Here is a 23,338-nt window from a genome sequence, read left to right as displayed (position 1 = left end):
TTGTGTGTAATTAGTGGTAATGCCTAATTAGTCAGGTATTGTTGACATTCTTACAACTGGAAGAGGGTAGGGAATGTGAGTGGAGTGGAGTGGAGTGAAGTGGGGCTAAGAAAATTCTCATGTACTCTAGATTATGTGTGTGCTTCCTTGTGCCCTTTTTCAAACATGATAGTGCCTACAAAGCCATGTTTTCTTAGCTTCTGAACTGACTGTTTTCCAGTGTTTACAGTCATCGTTTAGAATCATACAACCCTGAAGACAGAGTTGGGAGTTATGTAGAAAGTTAACTACTGTGAACTACATTATATTGTGTATATTATCCACAAATTGTCACAGAGGAGATGATTGCCAGTAGGCAAGTATTCCTGTGAGCTGTAGGGTGACAATTTATGCCCAATATCCAACATAGAACACACACTGCCAACAAGTTGATCATTCTTGGTGACAATGACAATGCTGTGGCAGTAATCACCCACCTTTTATCAGTTACAGATTGACAACAGCTCTGTGCAACACCAGACTATCAGGAAACCTGTCTCTGTTTATTTAAAACAGAATGTTTCCTCTCAAATGCAAAGGGCAGGTCTAAGGATGATTCTGTGAGTCTGACCCTTTGTCCAGAGCCTTAAGTTCTGATAGCCCTCGGCTTCCCAAGCTTCCTGTGCTGCTATGGGCCTGGGGGCTGAAAGACACCGTCCTTTCAGCGGACGGAGGAACCGTTATGGACAGTAAAAGCCAGACGCCTACTCTAAAGAGCTTTTGTTGGGAGAACAGCTGCTGTACTGTCTCAGCAGTACTGAAAATCACTTTCAGGAATGCTTTATGACAAAGATATTAATTCTTTTTCTTCGGTTTTGCTCAGTTTTTTTCCATTTAGCTATTTTCAACATCTTTTTTTGGGTAGTTTCAAACAGTCGGGGAAGGTCTGGGGAATTTAGGCTATACACATCCTTCATCTGATATACACAAATCTACAACCAGAACACCAAATAAGTCTAATAATGTGAAAAGACAGAGAGATAGTGTCAAGACCTTATTTACCCAGTACCCAGCAATGGAATGTGGTGTCGTCACAAGAAGGCCACCTAACCTTGCACACACCAATGCTAGCACCACACCTGTGCTGTTTCAACATACAGCATGTTTAAGTAGAGAGAGGTTCACTGGCCTTGCATTGCTGATGCTTCAGTATGGTATAACAGAGCACACAAGAAAATAACCAGTTCTGACAAGTCACTGGGCGTTTTTATATCTGTTTACCTTAGAGTCTATTCAAAACAATCAACACTATTTGCATCAATGAAAAAAGATACGATCAGACATCATGATGAAAATGAATGTTGTATGACTCAGTGATTAATAATTGAATAACGGTGACACAATAACAGCTCCAAACCCAGACAATGGCATATTGCACTACATGAATATTTAAGGACAACTCATGATCACATGACCATGAGGCCCCTCTCCATGGAGACAGTGAACATTTTTATGGATCAAACACACCATGACTATCTTCTTTATGAAGAAATTATCCAACCTTTATCTCATCCAATAAAATGAAGTCAAACCCTTCACTGTGATTTATTGCTGGTTCATTAGTGTTTTTTTCTTCTTAACTACAAAAACAATAATACAAAACATTTTCCATTGACAATGACAGTGACTTCATGTCACAAGGACAGCATCAGTTTGCAACACAGTGGCCTCTCTATGATGAACAAGAGATCCTACAGACTGCTGAGCAGTTGCAACTGTTCCCGATTTGGGGTCAACATTAGCTTGCCCTACAGCATGGTTTATAAAGTATGAAAGAATCCTTTTCAGTATACTTTCAAAACAACCAGCCTACCTCAGAGCTTGGAGGCTGAAGATGTGACTTCCCCATGCTGAGCACACCATATATTTTATTTATACCATTATATTCTTTTTTCAACTGATAACATGTCTACCATGTCCAGAAATCCAGAAAATTGTCAACAGCTCTCCAAACCCTCTACACTAAAATGACGTTATCATAAAATGGCCAATGTATAAAGGCAGCAGAGATCATTGGTAGTGAATATGGAGAGAAAGACAAATAATTAATAGGAAGAACATTGTGATGAATTGAAATAACTAACAACCCAAATATACAAAACCTTTTGTGATTCAGTGGCTGGAAGTCACAGCTTCCAAATGACACTACATCATGTGATCCCAGTGGATTTTTGTCCACGGTGGACGCCTGGCCGCAGCTGACAACCCTTTATTTATGATGCCCAGCAGCTGGATGAAAATCTAATTTTGCGCTCTTGCTGAAGACAATGTAAAAAGGAGTATAGCGTATTTCCAGTAGTTCTTCACCAACGACACGTTACAGAACCAACAAGACATTTGTCCACTCTGTTTCTGTCATCCATTCTCATTAACCGTTTATAGTAAGGAGAAACAATCCAGTCGTGGAGATTCAATAGAACAACAAAATGAATTTCACATCATATGCCACGGTTTGATTTTCAGACATGTCTGCTTGGACACTGATTGATTAAAATACATGGTCAGTGCTGAGGAGATGATGAAAAATGGCTTCTGCAGTTTCCCCTGTAATAAATTAGCTGGCAGTAAGCCATTTAACTGGAAGACAGGATGGGATAGTGCACAGAGGAGGATACTCCAGGGATTGATGCAAATTGAAGCTGACCCTTTGGAGGGGTAATATGGAGCTATTGTGCCTTACTGTAAGGCTGCCTGTCAACTCAAGAAAATATCACTGCTCATCTGTAAGAACTATAGATCACCATTATAGAAACCACTCTATTGTCACATGTAGGCTATCTTACGACAGTGTAATAATTGTGATACACTACACTACACTGTTTACACTACAATAAAAATAAAAATAATACTATAATCAAATGAAAGATCAAATTAGAGGACCCCAAACTAAAACAATGCTAGAATACTGTTCAGATGATGATGTCACCATGTCATCCCCTGGCATCCCACGGCCTGCGCCTCCACCAACTAAGCACCACAGACAGAACGCTACACAGCTGTACAACAATTACAGTCCTTCATACACCAGCGACCTGCACGTCCCATGGTATGCTATGGTTGACAGTAGCTGTCATACGAATATAACAAGTGAGACGACTACACCCAAGCGAGTAACATTGCGACCTCCTGACTCTCCCTTGTGTTTCCACCACACGCTGTTGCTGTCAAACATTCTGTTGTTGGAATGACAGAGCTATTTAGGGCAAGTCTAATAGCCTAATAACAGAACTACAATTCATAAAACCCGAGTGGGTACAAATTATGTTACCTTTGTACTTTTCGAGGACATCCTCATACGCTTGGAGATATTCCTTTTCGTCAACTAGCACATACCCCGCCGGTGTGTAGTGAGCCATGACCGGGGCGGTGGAGGCTGGTCACTCCCTAGCCGCATATAGGCGAGCCTCAAGTGGTGGCCGACAGAGCCGGAGTGATTTGCGCTGTTGTTCCACGAAAGGAAACGCCCAAACGTCGCTACCCCCCTCCCATGTCAAGCGCACATCCAATGGGCGAGACTTCCTCTCCGGTTTCATGAGAAAATCTCGGCTGTGCGCTCGGTCTGGGAGGAACAACCGACCACCTAATGAATGCCATCCCATATCGAGCGGTTGGGTCCGTACTTGGTTAATAGAATCACACCCCTCCTAGCGTCCGTTACTTTAAGCGAACACGTAATTATGTCTTCCATTAGCCTTCAATGATGCCAACACAACCAAATTAGACATATCATTATATTTAGAGGGTAACCTACCCTCGTCAAATGCACAAACCACCACGAGAAGTCACTGATGAAGTGCTAGAGTTTTATTTTCCTCGTCACTTTCCTAAATAGTTGAATGAAACAACTCAAGTTGACCTCATGAAAACGAATACTGGTAATAAACATGAAGAGGTCTCTATATGTGGGGCGCGTAAAGATTCAGTCGTCATGTTCAACCAAGTCCCAATGTCCAGTGAGGTTAGAATTAAACGTTGCAAAGAGAAAGTAGTCGTTTTTCTTTCCAATAATGGCTTGTCAATGAATGTGCCGGCTACCCACGTGCCAAAGCACACCAGCAGGTTGTCTGCTTGGGTCCTAAAACTAGACCGCTTCTATTCAATTCCGAACCGCGATGGCGCTGTAGTGCACAACTGCAACAATGCATAACAAAAAAACAGCAGACCAGAGTAAAGCAACATTTCTGTTCTTTAGGCAATGCCTATGTTGTGCCTCTATATCAGACATATTGTAGGTCAGTTATAATTATATTGTTTGTTTGTTTGTTTCAAACTGACATATTATGAGCCAACTGAAATCTGTCGAGTAATGACTGGGCTAATACTGAAACAAGACGACCCTACCTTATTAATGTCATTACTGGCACAACACATGGCTTTAACGTGAGCTGTATATTTTTAGTGCAGAAAACCCTGGATAACTGGAGCCACGCATGTCACAATAAAAAATGTGTTCCAGTGGCATATTGTGGCATTGCTTAATATTTAAATATGCATTGGTATTAAGATCATATGTCCCTAAAATAACATAAGATACAGGCTCATCTCTGTGTTAAGATGCTGACAGAATGTTCAACAAAACGCTTTCTTTGCACACGCAGAGAATCACAACAACACAACTGGTGGCATCGCTCCACCATAGACGTGATGCTGCTTGGTCCACAATGGGTGGGCAAAAATGCTGGGTGTTAGCCTTCAGCCTACAATGCATCTGCATTTCCTTCCAGCAAAATGGGATGCCCATTGTGTCTGCTCTGCATCACATAGTTGACATAATAATACAGACGTATACTGGCGGTGTGTTACATTTCGCAATAGATAACAGAAATCGCTTTCTTACCAGCAATCCGGAGCACCGCTCTTTCGGCTGGATCCAGTATGGATCCTCCCTGAATTTTTCGCTTAGAGCGTTCATGTCTGGGTAAATTCCACGGTAAAGTGTCCCCGGGTGCTGGTGAGACAGACCCAGATTTCAGACTGTAATCATCATCATCCGAAAAATCCGCCGATGAAGACATAGAACAACGAAGCGATGCGTTCCCCGAACCGGAGCTCTGAAAAAACAATGGGCGAGACAATGTTATACACCTACCGTTCTGTGATAGTCAAAACATGCGAGCAGTCATGAATGAAGCCAACAATATAGGTGACAATAAGGCTGTTTCTCTTACCATGGCACATAGGCTAAACACGTCTAGGGCTACGTTTCGTAAGAGAATGCAAAACAGGACGACAGACGAGACACTTGATCAACACGAGCAACACACAAGCCCAAAATTATCTCTAATTTAGCCTATAATAATAATAATAATAATAAAAAAAGGCTGGACCTGCGATGACATGGGTACATAAAGCAATTGCATCTGGCTCCCCCGCCAGGACAAAAAACACTTACCGCTGTATACATGGTCCCGAGTACACAAAAAATCCTTGTTTTCCTTTGCTATTTACATACAGCGTTGCGGTGTCATTTTAACGGAACCACACCCTTCTGACGGTGTACTGCCCTGCTCTTGGGTCTCACAGTGTGATTCCTGATGCCTTGAATGATGTCAAATCCCAAGAGAAAGTGAACAGATTGGACCAGAGAGAGCGCCCTACGATGTGGGGGCAGTGGCATGGCACCGCGTCATCTTCCCTGGGATAGCGAAATGAAAGCCGGACGGAAACCGAAGCTCTGTAGTCTGGAAATCGCTATCAAAACCTCAGACAGGCGGTGTTACAGCGCCATCATGGTGGCCACATGCGAATGCGCCTCGCTCCAGGTATCTTTTGTTACTAGTCATCGGCTGAGGCAATGTAAGACTGAGTGTAAAGGCAAAGCCGTGGCTGGTAGGCGACTGTAAGAATACCAGAAATTGCAATGTCAAGCATTCATAAGAGATGATGAGAGGCGTGGGACCGGATGAAGTTGGCATCTAACACCTTGACCAGTTAGAGGAAATATAACATTGTAGCCTAAAAAACAAGGGCACACACATTTGGTAGCCCATTTGAAAAAGGAGTGGAGCAGATTAAATGTTTTTTTCCAGTCGAGTTGCAATACCGAGTTACTAAAAGCATCATTTGTATCAGTTGTATGCCTCCAGTTTGTGTAAAAGAAGACTACAAACCTTGAAACACCCAAAGCTATGCGAGATATTGTCAAGCTAGCAGAACAGCTTATGTGGAACTTTTAGTAAATCTGAATCCAGTATCAAAACTGGCATATGATATAGCCTATGTGTAAATTCATGACAGATAGTCTATGTTTAATAAATGAGTGTTGGCATTTTGGATTTAGGATTTATTATGTGTATTATGTAAGACATCAAGCCCTCAATAAAGTGCTGGAAACACAACTTCCTGAGCTTAAAGGTCATGTGGTCTTACAATGGTCTAAATCTTAAGAGCCACCATAGCGGATGAGGACACACCCAAATCTACACAACTCACACAATTACCTTCCCTACATCCTGTTTTTTTTTTTTCGTGTTCAAACATTTCCTAAGAAACTTCTGAAAGTAGAACATTCCAAAGGCAAACTTTTCATCAGCGAATCAAATTCTCCAATTCACCGGAATGAGGAATAGGCTTAACCAAGGCTATACATCTCAAATTCAAGTAGCCGTTTTCCTATACTCACATTTTTATTTTTCAATTCCATCCTCTTTTTAAAAGTAAGAGCTGTGTAGATATTATGTGCGTGGTTCCTAATGTGCGTGCTTCCTAATTTAAACGTAATTTAATTATCATTATTTAACCAATTGTAACGTTTTTTCATGTAATATTGGTAAGTGATGTTTAAATTATGTATGCAGTGTTGTCCCCCTTTCATTGTACTACTAGCCATGTGATTGTCATTTATGTTTTATGTTCATAGGGTATACCCAAAGTTTATTTCAGACGTATGATAGAGAGAATACCTACGGGCTTACGTGTTGGAGTGACCTGAATAGACTGATAAAATTCAGGCTGGACTCTTTTCTTCACTTTACGTTTTCTCACTGTAGGAGTTGAGTCTGGCTCACTCTCGACTATGTCAACAAGAGGCTTGGTCTCTTCCGACACACGCGCTCTGGCATTCCGCCTGGCATGACGTGGGCTATGCCGAAAGCCCTGTATCCGATGAGGCGGCGGGAGGGGCATGGTGCATTGGTGAAGAAAAACAAAACAATACTTTAGTCACAATAATAAACACATTTTTATGGGTAATTTAAAGCTGTTGTAAGTGCATGTCATGACTTCACACTTTTTGCATGATACACAATTAAAAACTGATCATACCTGCGCAATGCGTAATTCACAGTGCCCAAAGAAGTCAAAGAGCGGCGTAACAATGTAACTACAATGCGCTAAGTTAAAAAAGGGCCACAAATGACTCCCCAAAACGCCACAACTCATGCAAAAGAGATTACTTACAATGACCTTGACGGATAAGAGAGGGATTTACCTCAGATCGAAAATGATGTGTTCGGAAACCAGCTGCCAGAATGAGTGAAACATGTTGTAATATTTAATATGTGGTGAAAGCAACAGCATTTAAGTATTCTGTATATTGCGAAAATGCTAATATAGAGGGTGAGGCATGCCACTTACATTTATTACAAATGATCAAAGAGTAATCTGACACTTGTCATCACAGCTAGCCTACATTTTTCATGGTCCATATGGCCAGAAAGATGGATACGCAGCTAAAATTGCCACTGATGGTAACCATGATTACGCATGTTTCCAGGCCACAAATATACATAGGTTAGCATATGTTAACATTGAAATGATATTTCCCCTGAGGATTAAAGCAGGATTAGATGAGGTGTCGACTACTTACCACGACTCCTTGAGCGCCCCGAAAGCACAGATTTTATAGGATGCTTTCCGCTACGAAGCCTGCGATGCCAGCAGCAGAAGAACAGGATTGTCGCGACAGTTCCCAGTAAAAGCAGCAGTAATATCAAGACACATTGGATGCTTAATGGTCTCAGTAAAACTAGAAACGCCGCAGCGATCATCGCGATTCAGACCAGCCCCACCTGCACTCATTCGCGCACACGTCTCCGTTTTGACCTAAATGCTAAAATATATCATGCTAGCGGGGGATTTGTAGCAGATGAGTCCCCTACATACAGCCTAGCCGAGGCTATATTGATTTCAACAATGTGAGGAAACAACCCATGACTCAGCAAGACACCCGTTTTACTGCACATGCAGGGGGGGAGCGAGCATCTGCAACTAAGCAGGAGAGCAGCGAGAGGAGACAGTATTTAAAGGTGTCGGAACACAACCAAGAACCAACTGAAAGTCATAAGTCTCTGCTGTAGATTCCATATATCTCTCTATACCTTCTGTGTGGCTATTGAGTCCGTAGGCGCAATCTGTGCTCTAGGCTGGAATAATTTAGTCTGGAGACAGACATCCCCTCTCTTGCTCTTGCTCTTCTCTCTCTCTCTCTCTCTCTCTCTCTCTCTCTCACTCACACACACACACACACACACACACACACACACACACACACACACACACACACACACACACACACACACACACACACACACACACACACACACACACACAATTCCTCAAGTGACTCTCTCTCTCTCTCTCTCTCTCCCTCTTTCTCTCAGAAGTTATTTTCCAAATCAGAGATTTCACCCATGCTGGAGGTCTGATGTTATAGCCTACAAGAAATGCCCAGGCAAGCTATAACTAGTAGTATAACAATGTGAGGTGAAGAAGATATGAGTGTAAAATGAGCTGGGACAATATAGCACCCCACTTTATCATTATGACATTTAAAGAAATGTGTAGAAGGTCACAATTTTACAGCTGTCACCATGCAGTAGATACTTCACATCACAACCACCTCTCTTATGTCTGTGGATCAACTGACTGGGTGGTTACATAACACTTCATCACCAGATTATGAATCATAATGAGTAATAGTAATAAATAATAGGAAGCAATGTTTGTTTAAGATAAGACTTTAAACACAGGCCTCTCTGCTTTCATCAGGCCTGAGTAGTTTAAAATGTGAAATTCAAGGAGAAATGGCTGGGTATAACCAAGTGTAATGATGTAATAGGTTACAAAACCGTACTCAAGGTTGTTGAAAACCTATGAAGACCATTCCTGCTTTGCATTGTTGACTTTCAGTCTGTATACTTCACAATTCTTTATGTACTCGATGTTGGCAACTGACAAATAGGCCTATCTTATTTGCAGACGACACTGGACTAATCCGTGTTGGTGACAGCCAGGTCTGCATATTGGCAGGAGGTACATCTAGTTGGAGATCACTAAGCTCAAAACTGGATTTTTGGAGACACTTCAGCACTGCTCCTCCTCTCTGTGCCCAACAACACACCATGTTAACCACGGGGACTTTGAGGTTTATTAGCATCTGAGACTTGAAATGTGATCGATTTACCCTCTGCAACTTCTGACGAAGTAGTTTACCACTGGAGCTGCTGATTCTTGTAATTAAGTGTGCACTGAGCTCATCCATTTCAGGCTGGTTCGAGATAACCGAAACAAGACAGGAACAGACTGTAACACACACTTAGAACTGATTGAGGCCTCCCTTCTCTCCTCAAGAGCTAGAAAGCATGCAGGAACGATCATCAATGACCCCCTACACATCCTGGAGAGGCGTTAAAACATCATATGCCAAATTAAGACAACCAGATGCAGTGCACCAAATTAAGATAAGACGCAGCTTCATCCAACCATCATCTTCATGACCATACTGACATTGTCTTCACAGAGTTATTCAGTGTACCATCTATTACTGTATTGCATATACTCCCTCATCATAGGCTATTTCAGTCACTTTCACGATGCATAATATTATATTTGTTGTTTGTTGTGTTTGCCTGTAGTTATGCTATTGTCTACATTGTCTACAGTGTGTGTATGTGTGTGTGTGTGTGTGTGTGTGTGTGTGTGTGTGTGTGTGTGTGTGTGTGTGTGTGTGTGCACGCACAGAACAAGCCTAATGGTGGATAAAAACTACTGATTCTGATTCTGATATCCTGGGACCACAATGTAGCCAAAAATCCGCGAAACTTCTCAAAAGAGGTTGTCTTACAGCCAAACTACCACTGGACCAATAACTCCATCCTTGGAATGTTAGACTGCTGTTCTGGTGCCTACATACGTCTGAACTGCAGGAGGCGGTATTAACACATGAAACCATAGAAGTGTTCCGAAACAGTGAAACTGATAGAAGAAGTAGGAAAACAAGGAACGTGAGCGCGCGGAAAAGACAGCAGCTGCTGTTTGGAGGACCCAAACCACTTATTTCGCAGTGTGGATTATGGAGTTGATATTTTAGCGAAAGTATTATATCATTTGTAGTAACACAAGTAATTAGAAGTCCAGTGTACGACACGGTAGAAGCCTTAAAAGCAACCGAGAACCTAGTTCTGCGAACAAAATAGGAAGTCAAGTGAAGATAAGATATGGAAGACGGTTTAGAGAATGCAAATGACCACATTTCTAAAACTAACGTTACTGACAGCAAGATGATGACTCCATCAGATGAAGATTACACTGACGACGAGGTTTGTCAGCACACTGGTTTCTTTCCTACTGGTTCTTTTTTCACTTTCTCCCATAAAGTTGAGGGTAGTAGTATTAACCCAATGTTGGCGCTCTACAGGTAGATTAACGTTGCATCCCTAGTCAACGTTAGCTAGTTCGTCAACATTAGCTAACGTATCTGATGTGGCTGTAACGTTAATTCACTGTCATTCAATGTTTTTTTTGCAAGTCATCTAACCCTACTCAACCTAATTTATTTAATGTCAAAACGTGTGTTGTGCTCCTCACACCCAGTGCTGACAACCGACTATTGTAACGTGTTTAAAAGCAGTTTAAAAGTTGCTTGGAGCAAAATCAGTAACGTCAACGTTAGCAACGTTGACGTTAGCTGGCTTACTAACCACTACCTTCACATACATGTAGCTATTTAGCCTAGCTGAATCGGACGCTTTTGTTAGTCGATGGAATGAGTTTATATAGTGTTGTTCTTATCCATAATGTGTGCGTTTCATGCTTTCTTTCTAGCGTGCATTATCCCTGAGGGACTTCTATCCCTATATTCGCTGTTCCCTTTGTAACGGGTTCCTCATCGATGCCACTACCATAACAGAATGTTTACACACATGTGAGTTTCTTACAGTCTCTCTCACACACAAAGGAGGTTTAAGTTGGAATTAAAATATCATTTTAAGAATCCGTAACAGTGATTATTGCAAGAACTCCATTGAACCGGATTGCATTATGAATACGTTGCAATATGCAATGTAATTGTTGAATCGTTGGTGTGTATAATCTTGTTGTGACCATTCGTGTCTTTTCAGTTTGCAAGAGTTGCATTGTGAAATACTTCTTCTACAGCAACAGATGTCCAAACTGTGCCATTGTTGTACACCAGACACAGCCACTGTATAATATCAGGTATTCATGTGCTGCTAGCACATAACAAAACCTTGATACTATTGATCATCATTTGAAATGCACATAATGGAATATCATTGTGTGTTCCCTGGTGCATGTTTGCTTGTGACTGTAATTGATGTAATATCCATAACCCGTGCGGCTTTTCTGACATTCTTGTTTTCCTCTGTATTCCCTCAGGCCAGACAGACAGCTGCAAGATATTGTTTACAAGATGGTTCCCCATCTGGAAGAACGTATGTTTCTATCATTAGAATGAAGAACATTGCAAATGATTCCTGCACACCATGTTTTCATTCACATTCGACTGCATTTCCAATTGATGTGTATTATTTAATTTCATGTGTCAGAGGAAAGAAAACGCATGGTTGAATTCTACAAAGAAAGAGGACTGGAAGTTCCTAAGACATGTAAGATGTTTTGTTTTTTATTGTTATTTTTAAAATCATTGTGGGTAAATTATAGCTTGTAACTTCTGAATGTGAAATCAATCTTTATAGTCGCAGTCCAATCTGCAGCCCAAGCCAAGGCGCAGAAATCTCAGAAAGATCCTATGCCCCATCCTGTGTTTACCATTCCGGCTGAGCTGGATGTCTCCCTGGTGCTGGAGTTTGTGGGGTGAGTACAATTCCTTTGTGTGATGTGTTTCAGCCATAAGCCCTATTCGCACGGGATAAGTATTACCTGTGGACCTTTGGTGATTTGTGATAATTGCGGAGGATGCCTGAGATCTTAGTCCCGTGCGAATGTGCCATGTCTGTAATTTGTAAAGTAAAAATTCCGCCGCAAATTACCTACTGTATTTCGCCAAACAGACGTCCGGTGATAATACTAATCCTGTGCGAATCTGCATCTCAGTGATTGCTATTGCAATTGCATAGCTTTTCTACTTTCAGCGTTGTTTTCGGACGTTAGGATACGACATATCCGGGTGTAATGTCAGTGAAAATAGAGTAATTTACAGACATTGCTTATCCCGTGCGAATGCGCTGCAAGTAACGCAGAGGTGGGGCGATAATTTGAAAATGACCAGAGGTCCACAGGTAATACTAATCCCGTGCGAATAGGGCTATAGACTGTATAAAGAAGGTTCCAACTCCATAAATTAGTACCTGATATGTTTTCACCACTGGGTGGTGTTTCATAGCATTCAGCATTGCACACCATTTAATAATTTAGCACTATTGTCATAGAATGAACATGACATAATTGATCGTGTAATCATATTTCTATGCATGTAGTGAAATAATTGCCTGGGTGGTTATGTTTTTTTTTACAGGGCAGAGGAAGGCATTGGGGATTATAAGGTAAATCAAGAGGGATTTATTCACATGGGTATTTCTGAGACTAGTGCAAAACACATTGAGCAAAGTAGGGAGAATCATGCACAGAAGTATCCTCTGTAAGTGGCACCTACCAGTCCAGTTTTTTTAGTTAATGTCATTCATGACAGGAATAGTTTAAAGTGCATTATTGGCTCTTGACAAACTATATCATGGTGACTGTAAAATGTGTCAAATAATTAATGTTACAATATGTGCCAGACCTGACAGACAGTTTCCCATGAGTATGCATGTATACAGTTTTGTGCAGTGCTGATGAATGCTATATTGTGTACAGCCCCTGGAGAGGAAGTACGTGCGTGTGTCGGGGGAGGCCACTATCCGTCACGTAGAACTCTTCATCAGGAGGAAGATGGAGCTGACACCGAGCTGCCAGGTACAACAGTCTACACACACACACACACACACACACACACACATGTTCAAATACACTTGCCTTGATAGTCTGGAGAGTAGGAGTCTGCTCACTGACATAAACATGGCTTGGATTAGTTATCAAAGAGACCCCAGATCCCTTGTTCTGTCTCAAGATGAAGATAGTTCATAGTTGTGGGGTGTGGCTGTGTGTGGACAAGGTTAAAGAGGAGGATATGGAATGGAGAATGGCAACTGGTGACCATGTTTCTGGCGTCTCTTGAACAATAGCGTTAATGTTACCCTGTGTGTTACTGCCTTTGTATTCTTAAAATAAACAGTCCTTTAAGGTTTGTCTTCTTTCCCCACAACATTGTTCACTAGCTGACAATTCCACTGGGCTTTGAACCAGCTGATGCAAGATCATTCTCCTGGGTTATGCCATATAAATCCAGAGAGAGAAAAGGGGGCATGTGATGTATACTGTACAATGGTATTGTTTTGCTCACATTGCTTTAGACTGCTGTGTGTGGGTAACAGAATCTCAGGGTATTCTTGTTGTCTGTTTTGGTCAATGTGCCCTGAAAAACATGCAGGTTTTCTTCTGCTATTAGATAATGGTCTTTGACTATGCCAGCCAATGGCTATATAATAATAATAATTATAATGATAACCGTACTCATAATCATAACTATAGGCATAACTACAGTGGTGTTGAGTTCAGATGGGGTTGACCGGGTTGGGTTGCGCTGCGCTGTTTATTGTAGACCTGAATGTCAGTAAAAATTGATGTTGTGTTGTCTGATTATATGTCAAAGTCAGAGCAGACTTATTACTAACAGAATGGGACTAAGCACTGACCCCTGTGGGACACAGCATGTTACTTCAAATGCTCTCATTGGATCTGGAGCGCCCCAACGACACAGTGTATCCATGCAGCATGAATGGTCTGCTGGCTTTTTGATGACACTCATATACAGGTTTCGTATGTTTTGATTGATGTTTTGAATCAAGTGCTCTAGAAATAATTCTATGATCCTGGACAATTCCCAGAGTGGGCTCATTGCGTGTTTCCTTGTTAGATGGTCAAACTTGGATTAGAGGCTTAAGCTAATTTCCCTTCTCTCTTTCTTTCTGTCTGCGTGTCTGTCTCTCTGTTGCTCACCTGGCTTTAGTGAGGGCTGATCTGGTGAGTGTGTGCCACACACAAAATGGGCGATTGCCAAACGAGAGGGAAGGGGAGGGGTTGAGAAGTGAGGGCAGCAGAGGCATGAGTGAGCAGACGGGAAGGGCAAGGCTGGTGGGGGCGTTGGGGGCATGGAGTGTCCGGATGGTGGGAGGTTGCAAGAAAAACAAGGGAGCAAAAAAGGTTGTGTGTGTGTGTGTGTGTGTGTGTGTGTGTGTGTGTGTGTGTGTGTGTGTGTGTGTGTGTGTGTGTGCTTATGTGTGTGTTTGTCTGTTGAAGCGAGGTGGGAGTTTCTATGCAGTGGGAGTAAGGGGATGCTCAGATAGTCACTCAGTAGAAACCCAATTAATTTTTTTTTTTTTTTTTCTTTCTGCGTGAATGGCTGACTGTGCTAGTGATCACTTTATAAATGGAGAACATGATGTAATATTCTTATCTTACTACAGTGTTTTTGCTTACTTTTCATCGTTCATTTACCCATTTTCATTTGACAGTATCAACTGGAAGGTTGCTGGTTTGAGCCCAACTCCTCCTGACCCTGATCTGACTCTGTTGAAGCGTCCTTGAGCAAGACACTGGCCTTGCATCGCATTGCAACTTTGTTCCCTATATTTGGTAGTAGTCATAGGCTACGGCAGGGGCAGACTGATATTACCCAGGTGTCCCGACTGGAGTGTGCTTCTCTGTTTACTTCTACGGAAAAACTAGTCCCTCAAAATGTAATGCGATCATTGAGATGCAAGGCTGGTTTTATTTTTAACATTATTCTATCAACACAGACATCTTCATCTATAGTCTGACGTTATCATTTAATTGCCTCAAGTGTACTGTTGAACAGTGTTGAGTGGGTAAGACCCAGTTTTTAGTGGCAGGCTAGCACATACAGTACAGTACCGTTGACTTGCGCTAGCCTAACACCAGCGAACTCTGCAACTAGAAGGATTGGATGAAATGTGCTGAAAACAGTCTCTACTGATGAATGTCACACCGGCTAACCTAGAAATGAGGTCCTATGTCCAAAATTCCGAGATACCCCTTTAATCTCAGTGCCCCTGATGAGCTGGTGGACGCCTTGCATGGCAGCCTCCGCCATTGGTGGGTGAATGGGTGAACGTGAGGCATGACGTTGTAAAGCACTTTGGGTGCTCAGAGGAGTTGATTAGAGCGCTATATAAATGCAGTCAATTTGCCATTTGCCTTGCTCTGTCACAGCTCTTGGCTGCTGAGCCATGTTAAACAGCACAGCACAGCTCGCTCGCTGGCTCTCTGTAACCATTTTAGCTTGAGCCCTTCACTGCTTCACCCTTGGCCTAATTAAAGATTAAGGGTTAGCACAGCAGTGCATTAGAGAGAGGAGGCTATTATGTCTGACCACCTGGGAAATCGTTGATTATAAAGTCTGTCTCGGCATATATAAATGATGTGTGTACTTTTGTTCGATTTGTCTTTATGGGGGGGTGGGGGTTGCATGCTTCCAGTTACAGTATGTGTTGGTAAGTTGTTGCATGTGTACATGGGTGTCTTGGCATACCCTGTGTATGTTTATGCGTGCATGCATGTGTTTGTGTTTGTGTGTTCACATGTCTAAAGAGCTCTATCGTATGTATCTCTCTGCAGGTGGACGTGGTGTGTGGAGAACAGCTCCTGGAACGCTGTCAATCCCTCAGGGAAGTGCGCAGCAGTGTGGGACAGGAGGCCCTGCAGGTATTTAAACACACACACACTCCTCTTTCTCACACACACTCTTCTCTCTCTCTCTCACACACACACACACACACACACACACACACACACACACACACACACACACACAGGGAACACTAGTGCTGAAATGAGTAAACCACAATAAAATTAACCAAGCCCCAGAATGGTAGAGAACGCCAGAGCTGTAATCTTGATCAAGAGCCGTTATCTTAATTTTGATGTGGAAAAAGATCACAAAGGGAAAAAATGGCAGCCTCTGAAACACTCACACCTGCCACATGAACGGCTTTTCAAGGACAGAAAATAAAATCTCTCACGTCAGCTGTCAAACATGATTCTATTTCTGAAAAAGCATTCTAGAATGTGGGAATGTGTACCAAAAGGAGAGTGTCTCCCTTTGAATCCCTTTTCTAGGAAAGGCAGGGCAGGTATCCTTTGTTCCTTTGAGTTGGTCCCTTGAGCATCTTAATTCAGATGGAAATGGACAATGGCTCTGCAGCCTATGACTCAGCTCCTCTGGGTTGGATAGGATTTTCCAGTCCACTGCCTGTCTCTCTCAGTTCACATAAACAGGCCGTCAGGCTTTACTGGTACCCAATTTCACGTTCAGCCACTATTCCTCTCCCCGCTCGTCTTTGGATTAGTGTGAGAGGCGTTTTGAGGATTGCGTGATGTTCTATTTGGTCATGGTGGCTGACCGATGGTTCAGTTTAGAGTCCTTTGTTTGGAGTGTACGGGCTTTTATTTTATTTTATTTTATTTTATTGTATTTTTTATGCTTTTTATGCTTGTCTCAGCCGTGACGTCAGCGCAACTCCTGTGGGAGAGACAGAGGTCTGGCTCAGAGGTGTGTTTCCTAGCGACAAAAAGGAATCAGCCCCTCTGCCTCTGAACCACACACTCAATTCCTTTGTGTCGAGTCTGAGATTAGGGACCGAACCCAGAGGAGCGTTTTGGCTCCAGACATGACGCGTGATAATACAGAGGTGGAATGTGGTGGTGAGTGTGCATCTTATTCTTGTGTTTACAGTAATTTCCCGCATATTAGCTGCATTGTGTATAAGACGCAGGGCAGTGTTTTATGCATGTTAAAAGAAACAAAACCATATTAATGCCACATTAACTGCCCCCCTGTATTAACCTCATAGCTGAAGAAATTTTGCAAAATCAATGTATACGCCGCGGCTAATAGTCGGGAAATTACGGTACACCACCAAACATTTACTGAAGCCTGTGAAAGGCTGGCTGTAAGAGACACGGCTCTGTCCTTGCGTCGTGTGGGCCAGGCACTTTGAAGAAACCAGTTGATTGGGACCAGAGGTCCACAGTAACCGGCAGAGCTGATTAGTGACTCCTTTGGGTCAATTTGAGGGATGGAACATTCAGGAAGATCCCACACCGACCCTGCGGTCACATGTTGGCTCTCACAAAAGACTGGGATAGAGATGGTGTAGGACATGATGCACAACGCTGCATAGTACAGAGAATACTGTATATAAAAGTCTTGAGTCATTTACCCACTTAATTGGAAATTAGCCCTGAAGTGTGTGTGTGTGTGTGTGTGTGTGTGTGTGTGTGTGTGTGTGTGTGTGTGTGTGTGTGTGTGTGTGTGTGTGTGTGTGTGTGTGTGTGAGTGTGAGTGTGAGTGTGAGTGTGAGTGTGAGTGTGAGTGTGAGTGTGAGTGTGAGTGTGAGTGTGAGTGTGAGTGTGAGTGTGTGTGTGTGTGATTTATATGACAATCTACAGAACCTAACCCTCTTGTTTTCCTCCTTATGTTTTAAAAAGGACGGCTTGCTGGTTCTTCATTTTGGAATCGTGCTGTCAGACTAAATGGAGGATGAAGCGGCCATAACCTGCGGTCACTGTGAAATTCAACTAAGCTCGGAAATGAAATCTGTGACACAGAGACTCAGGACACAAAGCCTCTGCAGCTCTATGCAATGCCTTATTGGGGTTTGTTTCGTAAACTTCCTCTCTTTCAATACCAGTACACATGCTCTTGCACAAACCCCTGTTACTATAATGGAAGTCCTTTTGGCCGGGTCTGGTCTGTGTTGCTGTTTCTTCTGTAAACTAAAGGGCTCAAAGCCACAAATCCAGTACCACTGTGCACAAAGGAAACAAGGGCTTGAAGTCTGAAATGACTTGTCTTCCTGCTGTTGGCTTGATTTGTTTTGTAAAGCTGACTTGTGTGAAGGAATAATTTTGGTGAAGGGTTGCTGCTTATCTCTTATCAAGGGCTCCGCTGTTAATCAAGATTTTCTGTGGGAGTGGAAGGATAAAGCTGAGTTTAAGTTAGCTGTTCGCTCTCTGGGGTTGCTGTGGTGTGTGTGTGTGTGCGTGTGTGTGTGTTAGGGACCTCATAAGAAATGGTTTTGCTTTGAACCATTTACGGATTGTGTTAACAGCTTTAACTTCTTGTTACTAACTGCTGTTATTATTTCTAAAATTGAATGCTCCTTTGTCCTTTGATTTTGGTTTTCAATCAACTGCTGTGAGTCCATCTTCACCCTCAAATATGAAACCAAAAAGAAGTCTAATTTGTGACATTTCAAATGCATAACAGAGAGCGATATTGTACTTTTTTCAATAGTGTGATCTTTTGTATTTACAATGTGATACTTTCAACTACCAGATGTCACTTTGTACGCTGGTAACGGCATTAAAAAAAATGTTTTTCAATTTGTCGCAATTAATCATTGTTTCAGTGATTTGGATGGATACTGTGTTACATTATTATGTGAGAGCTATTGATCTCTAATGGCTTCTTCTGCATCTTCAACCAACCTCTGTGTGAATGCCCACTGGCACATTCGCCTTGTGGGTAATTACCCTATTTAGTGTATGGAGGGTTATCCTCTTAAGAGCAAGGCTAGTGGATGAGTCACTTCAAGAGATATTTCTATCTTAAGGCCTTTAGGTTTGGACTGGAATCCGGCTGAGCCTACGTCTCGCCATCACAAGCCGACAAAGTGTGAAAATGGTAGAAAAGGAGCTACGGAGAGAGGTGCAACATGACCAAGGAGAGAGATAAAGAGAAGGAAAGATTCAGACAGCAGATCCGGAACCTCTGAGGATTTTGCCTGTGGATGAAAAGGGTATCCACGGTAACGACCGCACAGTCCCAGGAGATTGCTTATCTGCCTCGTGCAGAGCTAAAATTAACACAGTCTCTTCGACTGCTGTTTGACTGGCCATTTGCATCATCGACTCAGTAGTGACTTTCTTCTTTTGCCAGCCCAGTGGCTTTTTTTTTATTAGACCTTACACCTCATACAGGAATAATGATAAAGTATAGGAATGTGAAATGAATTGTTAGATATGAAGATCACAATTCACTATCACTTTAAAATTCAGTGAGCGTATTGACCTGACGAGGTGATAATTCCCTCTTTGCTAAGTTTCACACTTCTCAGCGTTTCTGCATCTTGGACAAATCATTGTACCTGATGCAGGAACATAACAGATATTCCTACAATAAAACTCACAGCTACTGTTGAGAATAATTGGGTCATCTTGCAATTAATTATTGCACCTTTAAAGGTCAGTTGAAATAAAGGCTGATGGCAGACCCTCAGGCTCCAGCCTAGATCTGCTTTGGTCAGTGTAGAATGAAGCCAGAATCAACCATATCTTTTGCTGTCTTGTCAGCTGTCTAAAGAGATGGGTAAATTGTTGGCTGACGGAGGGCCATGGCTTGCAGGGCTCTTCAAAGTCTCCCACTCACTGGAACAAGGACTGGGAGTTTAACCGTTCTTAAGAGCAGAGATTTTCTTGACTGAAGTTCAGTGAAAAGCTGAACTGTGAAAGGGTGAACATAATCTATTGGCAAGGTACACTTGTGACATTTTAAATCAGGATATCTAAAACAAAGACAAATGGTATCTAGTTTATTTTATTATTGTGGAAGTCAGTGAAAATTATGAATTTTATGTTGGACTGATCTGAACAACCTAGGCTTCAATCTCCTGATTTAATCAGTCTGAAAATAGCCTTATACATGTCATGTTTACATGGTGAATCCTATGAGGCAACACTGAAAAACAAGTTTTGGTTTTGGATTAGATAACAGATTGATTGTATAGATCTAAGACTGATACTCACACAGAATTACAAACACACTGTTAAACAAGTTCTCTTTCCTTAGCACTGAAATGTCATTCAAAGTGATACAATCACTCATTGTAAACATAATTGACAACAGCTATACTGACAGTGTATTGTATTATACATAACATGTTTTCATTCAAAGCAGTATACAGTGTCACTGTGATGACATGGGTGGATTACTTTATAGGCTACGAAATTATGGACAGATATGGGAAAGGTATACATAGAAAACAGTTTCACTGCACTGAATAAGGACACTGCTGGTCTAGTTAGAATTTGAATCAACCAGGTCACTATTTTCTACCTTCTTGGTCACAATGGTCTCCTCGATGATCTCCTCAAACATCTCCCGCTGTGCAGCCATTTTGGACTTGCCCTGACACTCCTCTTCCTTTTCTCTCTTCGGGTTTCGGGTGGAGCCGGCGTAGGTGCGGGTGTGGTAGCCATAGTTCATGCCAGGCACATGGTTAGGAATGGGGTACGTCATGCCTGTGCCAAAGTGTGTCTCTTCACTTTCCAGAAGTTTCCTTTTGTTTTTATGAGAAGGAACAAGAACAAAACAGTTTAGAGGGAATGTTGTCTACATGAAGTAATACTCAAGGTGCTTGCCATTCTCTGAAACTTGATCCTTTTCCTAATTATTGTTGTTGATGCTACTATTTGTACTTTTCCAAAGTTTACAAAATGTATATGTGAATTTTTGTTAGGGTTTTGACCTGAGCCTCAATTATTATTAACACATGATCAGTTGTGCATATTACTTTGAGCAAAACGTTCAGACATGTTAAAGACTTGAAACGTGTAGGCTACAGTCTTTCCAGACCAATGCAAACACCCTGAATATTTTACTTCCCCTTTGTCCAAGTGTGTTTAAGGATAAATAGTCTAACAGCATTTAGCTCCTTTAAAGTCATTACAATCAAGTCATTAATTACATGCTGTAACTTCTAAGACTGGTAACAGTCAACATTTTTACCAACCTTTACCACAAGCAAGTCAGTACAGTTTGGTGAGATACCTGTATGCTGTGATTTCAATGTCCAGGGCCATCTTAACATTCAGCAGGTCTTGATATTCCCTAAGGTGACGCGCCATCTCGCTCTTGGTACTTCTAAGTTCATTTTCAAGATGCCCAATCGATTCCTGTTGAGAACAACCAGGCGTTGTAATCAGCCTACACTTTACAATGTGAAATGGCCACCATGATATAAACACAACAGACAGTCATTCTTATGCATCTCCTCCCGACCACTAAGTGGGATGTAGGTTAATCAGATTAATAGCCATAGCAATATGTTCAGACTACAGAAGACTGCTAACTTTATCACATCGCATGACGTTCTGTGTCATTTTAACTGCAGATCACTGCCTACAGCCATTATCAGACAATACTCCAAAATAAGTAACTTTGAAATGAAGTGAATGCCACTGAGACCACGACCTTGCTAATTGCCTTTAAGCAATCCTCTTTCTACAAGCAGTCGCGTGGGTGGAATAAGCCTCGAGTGTTCCGAGTTCAGCACCATGGACAAGGCGCAAACTCCCGTGTGTGGGGTTTCAAAACATTCTTTTGTATGACTTTACACGTAGGCCTCTGCATATTACTTCTATAGCACATGTGATTTCTATATAGTTTGTCATAGAAGAAAAACAGATTGCATTATCATAGAGGCTTTTGTTCAAATGAAGCACATTAGTTGCCCGACCTGATAACCTGCTATGTCCATATTGTGTGCGTCGTCCATCTCGCGAATCTGGCGTTCCAGTGATTCGTTGGTTCCTCTCAGAGTTTCAATGTCAATAGTCTTGGACTGCAATTGTCTTCTGTAATCACCTATCTCCTCTCTGCTGGCTCGTATAGCATCGTTGGTTCTTGCAGCTTGCTCATTTAGATTAGCAAACTTTGTCTTGTACCATTCTTCAGCAGACTGTTGATTCTTTGAAGCCAGCGACTCATACTGACCTCGTATTTCCTTCAGGGCAGCGGTGAGATCGGGTTTAGATACTTCGACCTCGACAGACACCTGGGCAGCGTGCATCATACCCGTTAGTTCCGTCACCTCCTCGTCGTGTACCTTTCTCAGGAAATTGATCTCATCCAATAGAGACTCGACCTTCCTCTCCAGGTCCAAGCGAACCAGAGTTGCATCGTCTACGTCTTTCTTGTACGACCTGAGCGCCTGTTCCGCCTCTTCTCTCGCCCTTATCTCATCTTCATATTTGGCTCGCAGCTTTTGCAAGTCATCTTCTATATTGTCCCTATCTATCAGAATCTGAGACTTTTCGGCGTTGAGCTCATCTATCTGGCTGCGCAGTTCCCGCATCTCTTGCTGATACAGATCAGTCAGGCGCGATGGTTCGCTGTGCCTCTGGCGCAGGGTGACCAACTCCGTCTCCAACACCTTGTTCTGCTGCTCCAGGGTGCGCACTTTATCAATGAACATTGCGAATCGGTCGTTAAGACCCTGCAGTTGTTCTTTCTCATTTGTTCGTATGACCTTAAACTCATTGGTGATCACTGAGGTCTGAGTTAGATCTAGGCTGTCGCTGGGCACCGGAGAGAAAGAAGACGAGCGCCCCGACCTTCTGTATCCCAGTGAGGACGCACGAGAGCCAGCCTGCGATCTAAAGCCGCTGGAGGACATGGAACTTCTTGAGGTAGAGCCTGAAAAACGGGGCACATCCCCGAATAATTTTCTATATGATGAAGAAAGGTAGTGATCTGATCCGTAATTCATTTTGGCGACTATTCAGGAGCGCTAAAATCGGCTCTGCCAACGTTTATATAGCCCGAGCTGGACCAGTTGGACTGTTCCAAACAATAATCCCATTAGCACAGTTTCTGAAAAATACCTGTTGTAGAAAATCATGACGTTAGTTCTCAGTAGGCGTAGACATGCTGCCTTTATTTTCAAAAGATATATCAACTTACCTGATGGCCTGTGGCTAAGTAGCCTATAAAGTTTGACGATATAAACCCGAGTGGAACTGTCCATTTGATAGGCCTACTCTCAACATCATCCTACCCTGACTCACCCCCTTCAAAGAAGCCCAGGTTGTCCGGGGAAAGGAAAGTGATATTAATTAGGGAAATTATCCTATTTAGATTAATATACATAATAAGAACATAGCCTACCCTGTTAGGCCCTGTTAGACCCTTCAGGCT

General features: G+C 42.3%; 2 protein-coding genes across 2 annotated transcripts; one reads left to right on the top strand and one right to left on the bottom strand.

Annotated features, from left to right (window-relative positions):
- The first annotated feature begins 10,254 nt into the window (after positions 1-10,254).
- Positions 10,255-18,744, top strand: pcgf6 (polycomb group ring finger 6). Its single transcript, XM_062519956.1, has 10 exons — positions 10,255-10,577; positions 11,083-11,182; positions 11,379-11,475; positions 11,656-11,711; positions 11,826-11,885; positions 11,976-12,093; positions 12,755-12,782; positions 13,096-13,194; positions 15,976-16,062; positions 17,848-18,744. The coding sequence occupies exons 1-10, from the start codon at positions 10,476-10,478 to the stop codon at positions 17,890-17,892; spliced, it is 792 nt and encodes a 263-aa protein (XP_062375940.1). The 5' UTR covers positions 10,255-10,475; the 3' UTR covers positions 17,893-18,744.
- Positions 18,745-19,973: 1,229 nt separating this feature from the next.
- inaa (internexin neuronal intermediate filament protein, alpha a) lies at positions 19,974-22,910 on the bottom strand. Its single transcript, XM_062519955.1, has 3 exons — positions 21,879-22,910; positions 21,191-21,315; positions 19,974-20,699 (listed from the first exon to the last, which is right to left on the bottom strand). The coding sequence occupies exons 1-3, from the start codon at positions 22,908-22,910 to the stop codon at positions 20,438-20,440; spliced, it is 1,419 nt and encodes a 472-aa protein (XP_062375939.1). The 3' UTR covers positions 19,974-20,437.
- Between the last annotated feature and the right edge of the window lie 428 nt (positions 22,911-23,338).

This window comes from Sardina pilchardus, chromosome 18, assembly GCF_963854185.1.
Source record: "Sardina pilchardus chromosome 18, fSarPil1.1, whole genome shotgun sequence".
Lineage (NCBI taxonomy): Eukaryota > Metazoa > Chordata > Actinopteri > Clupeiformes > Clupeidae > Sardina > Sardina pilchardus.
Note: the sequence above shows the minus strand (reverse complement) of the source record. Positions and strands in the feature narration are given on the sequence as shown.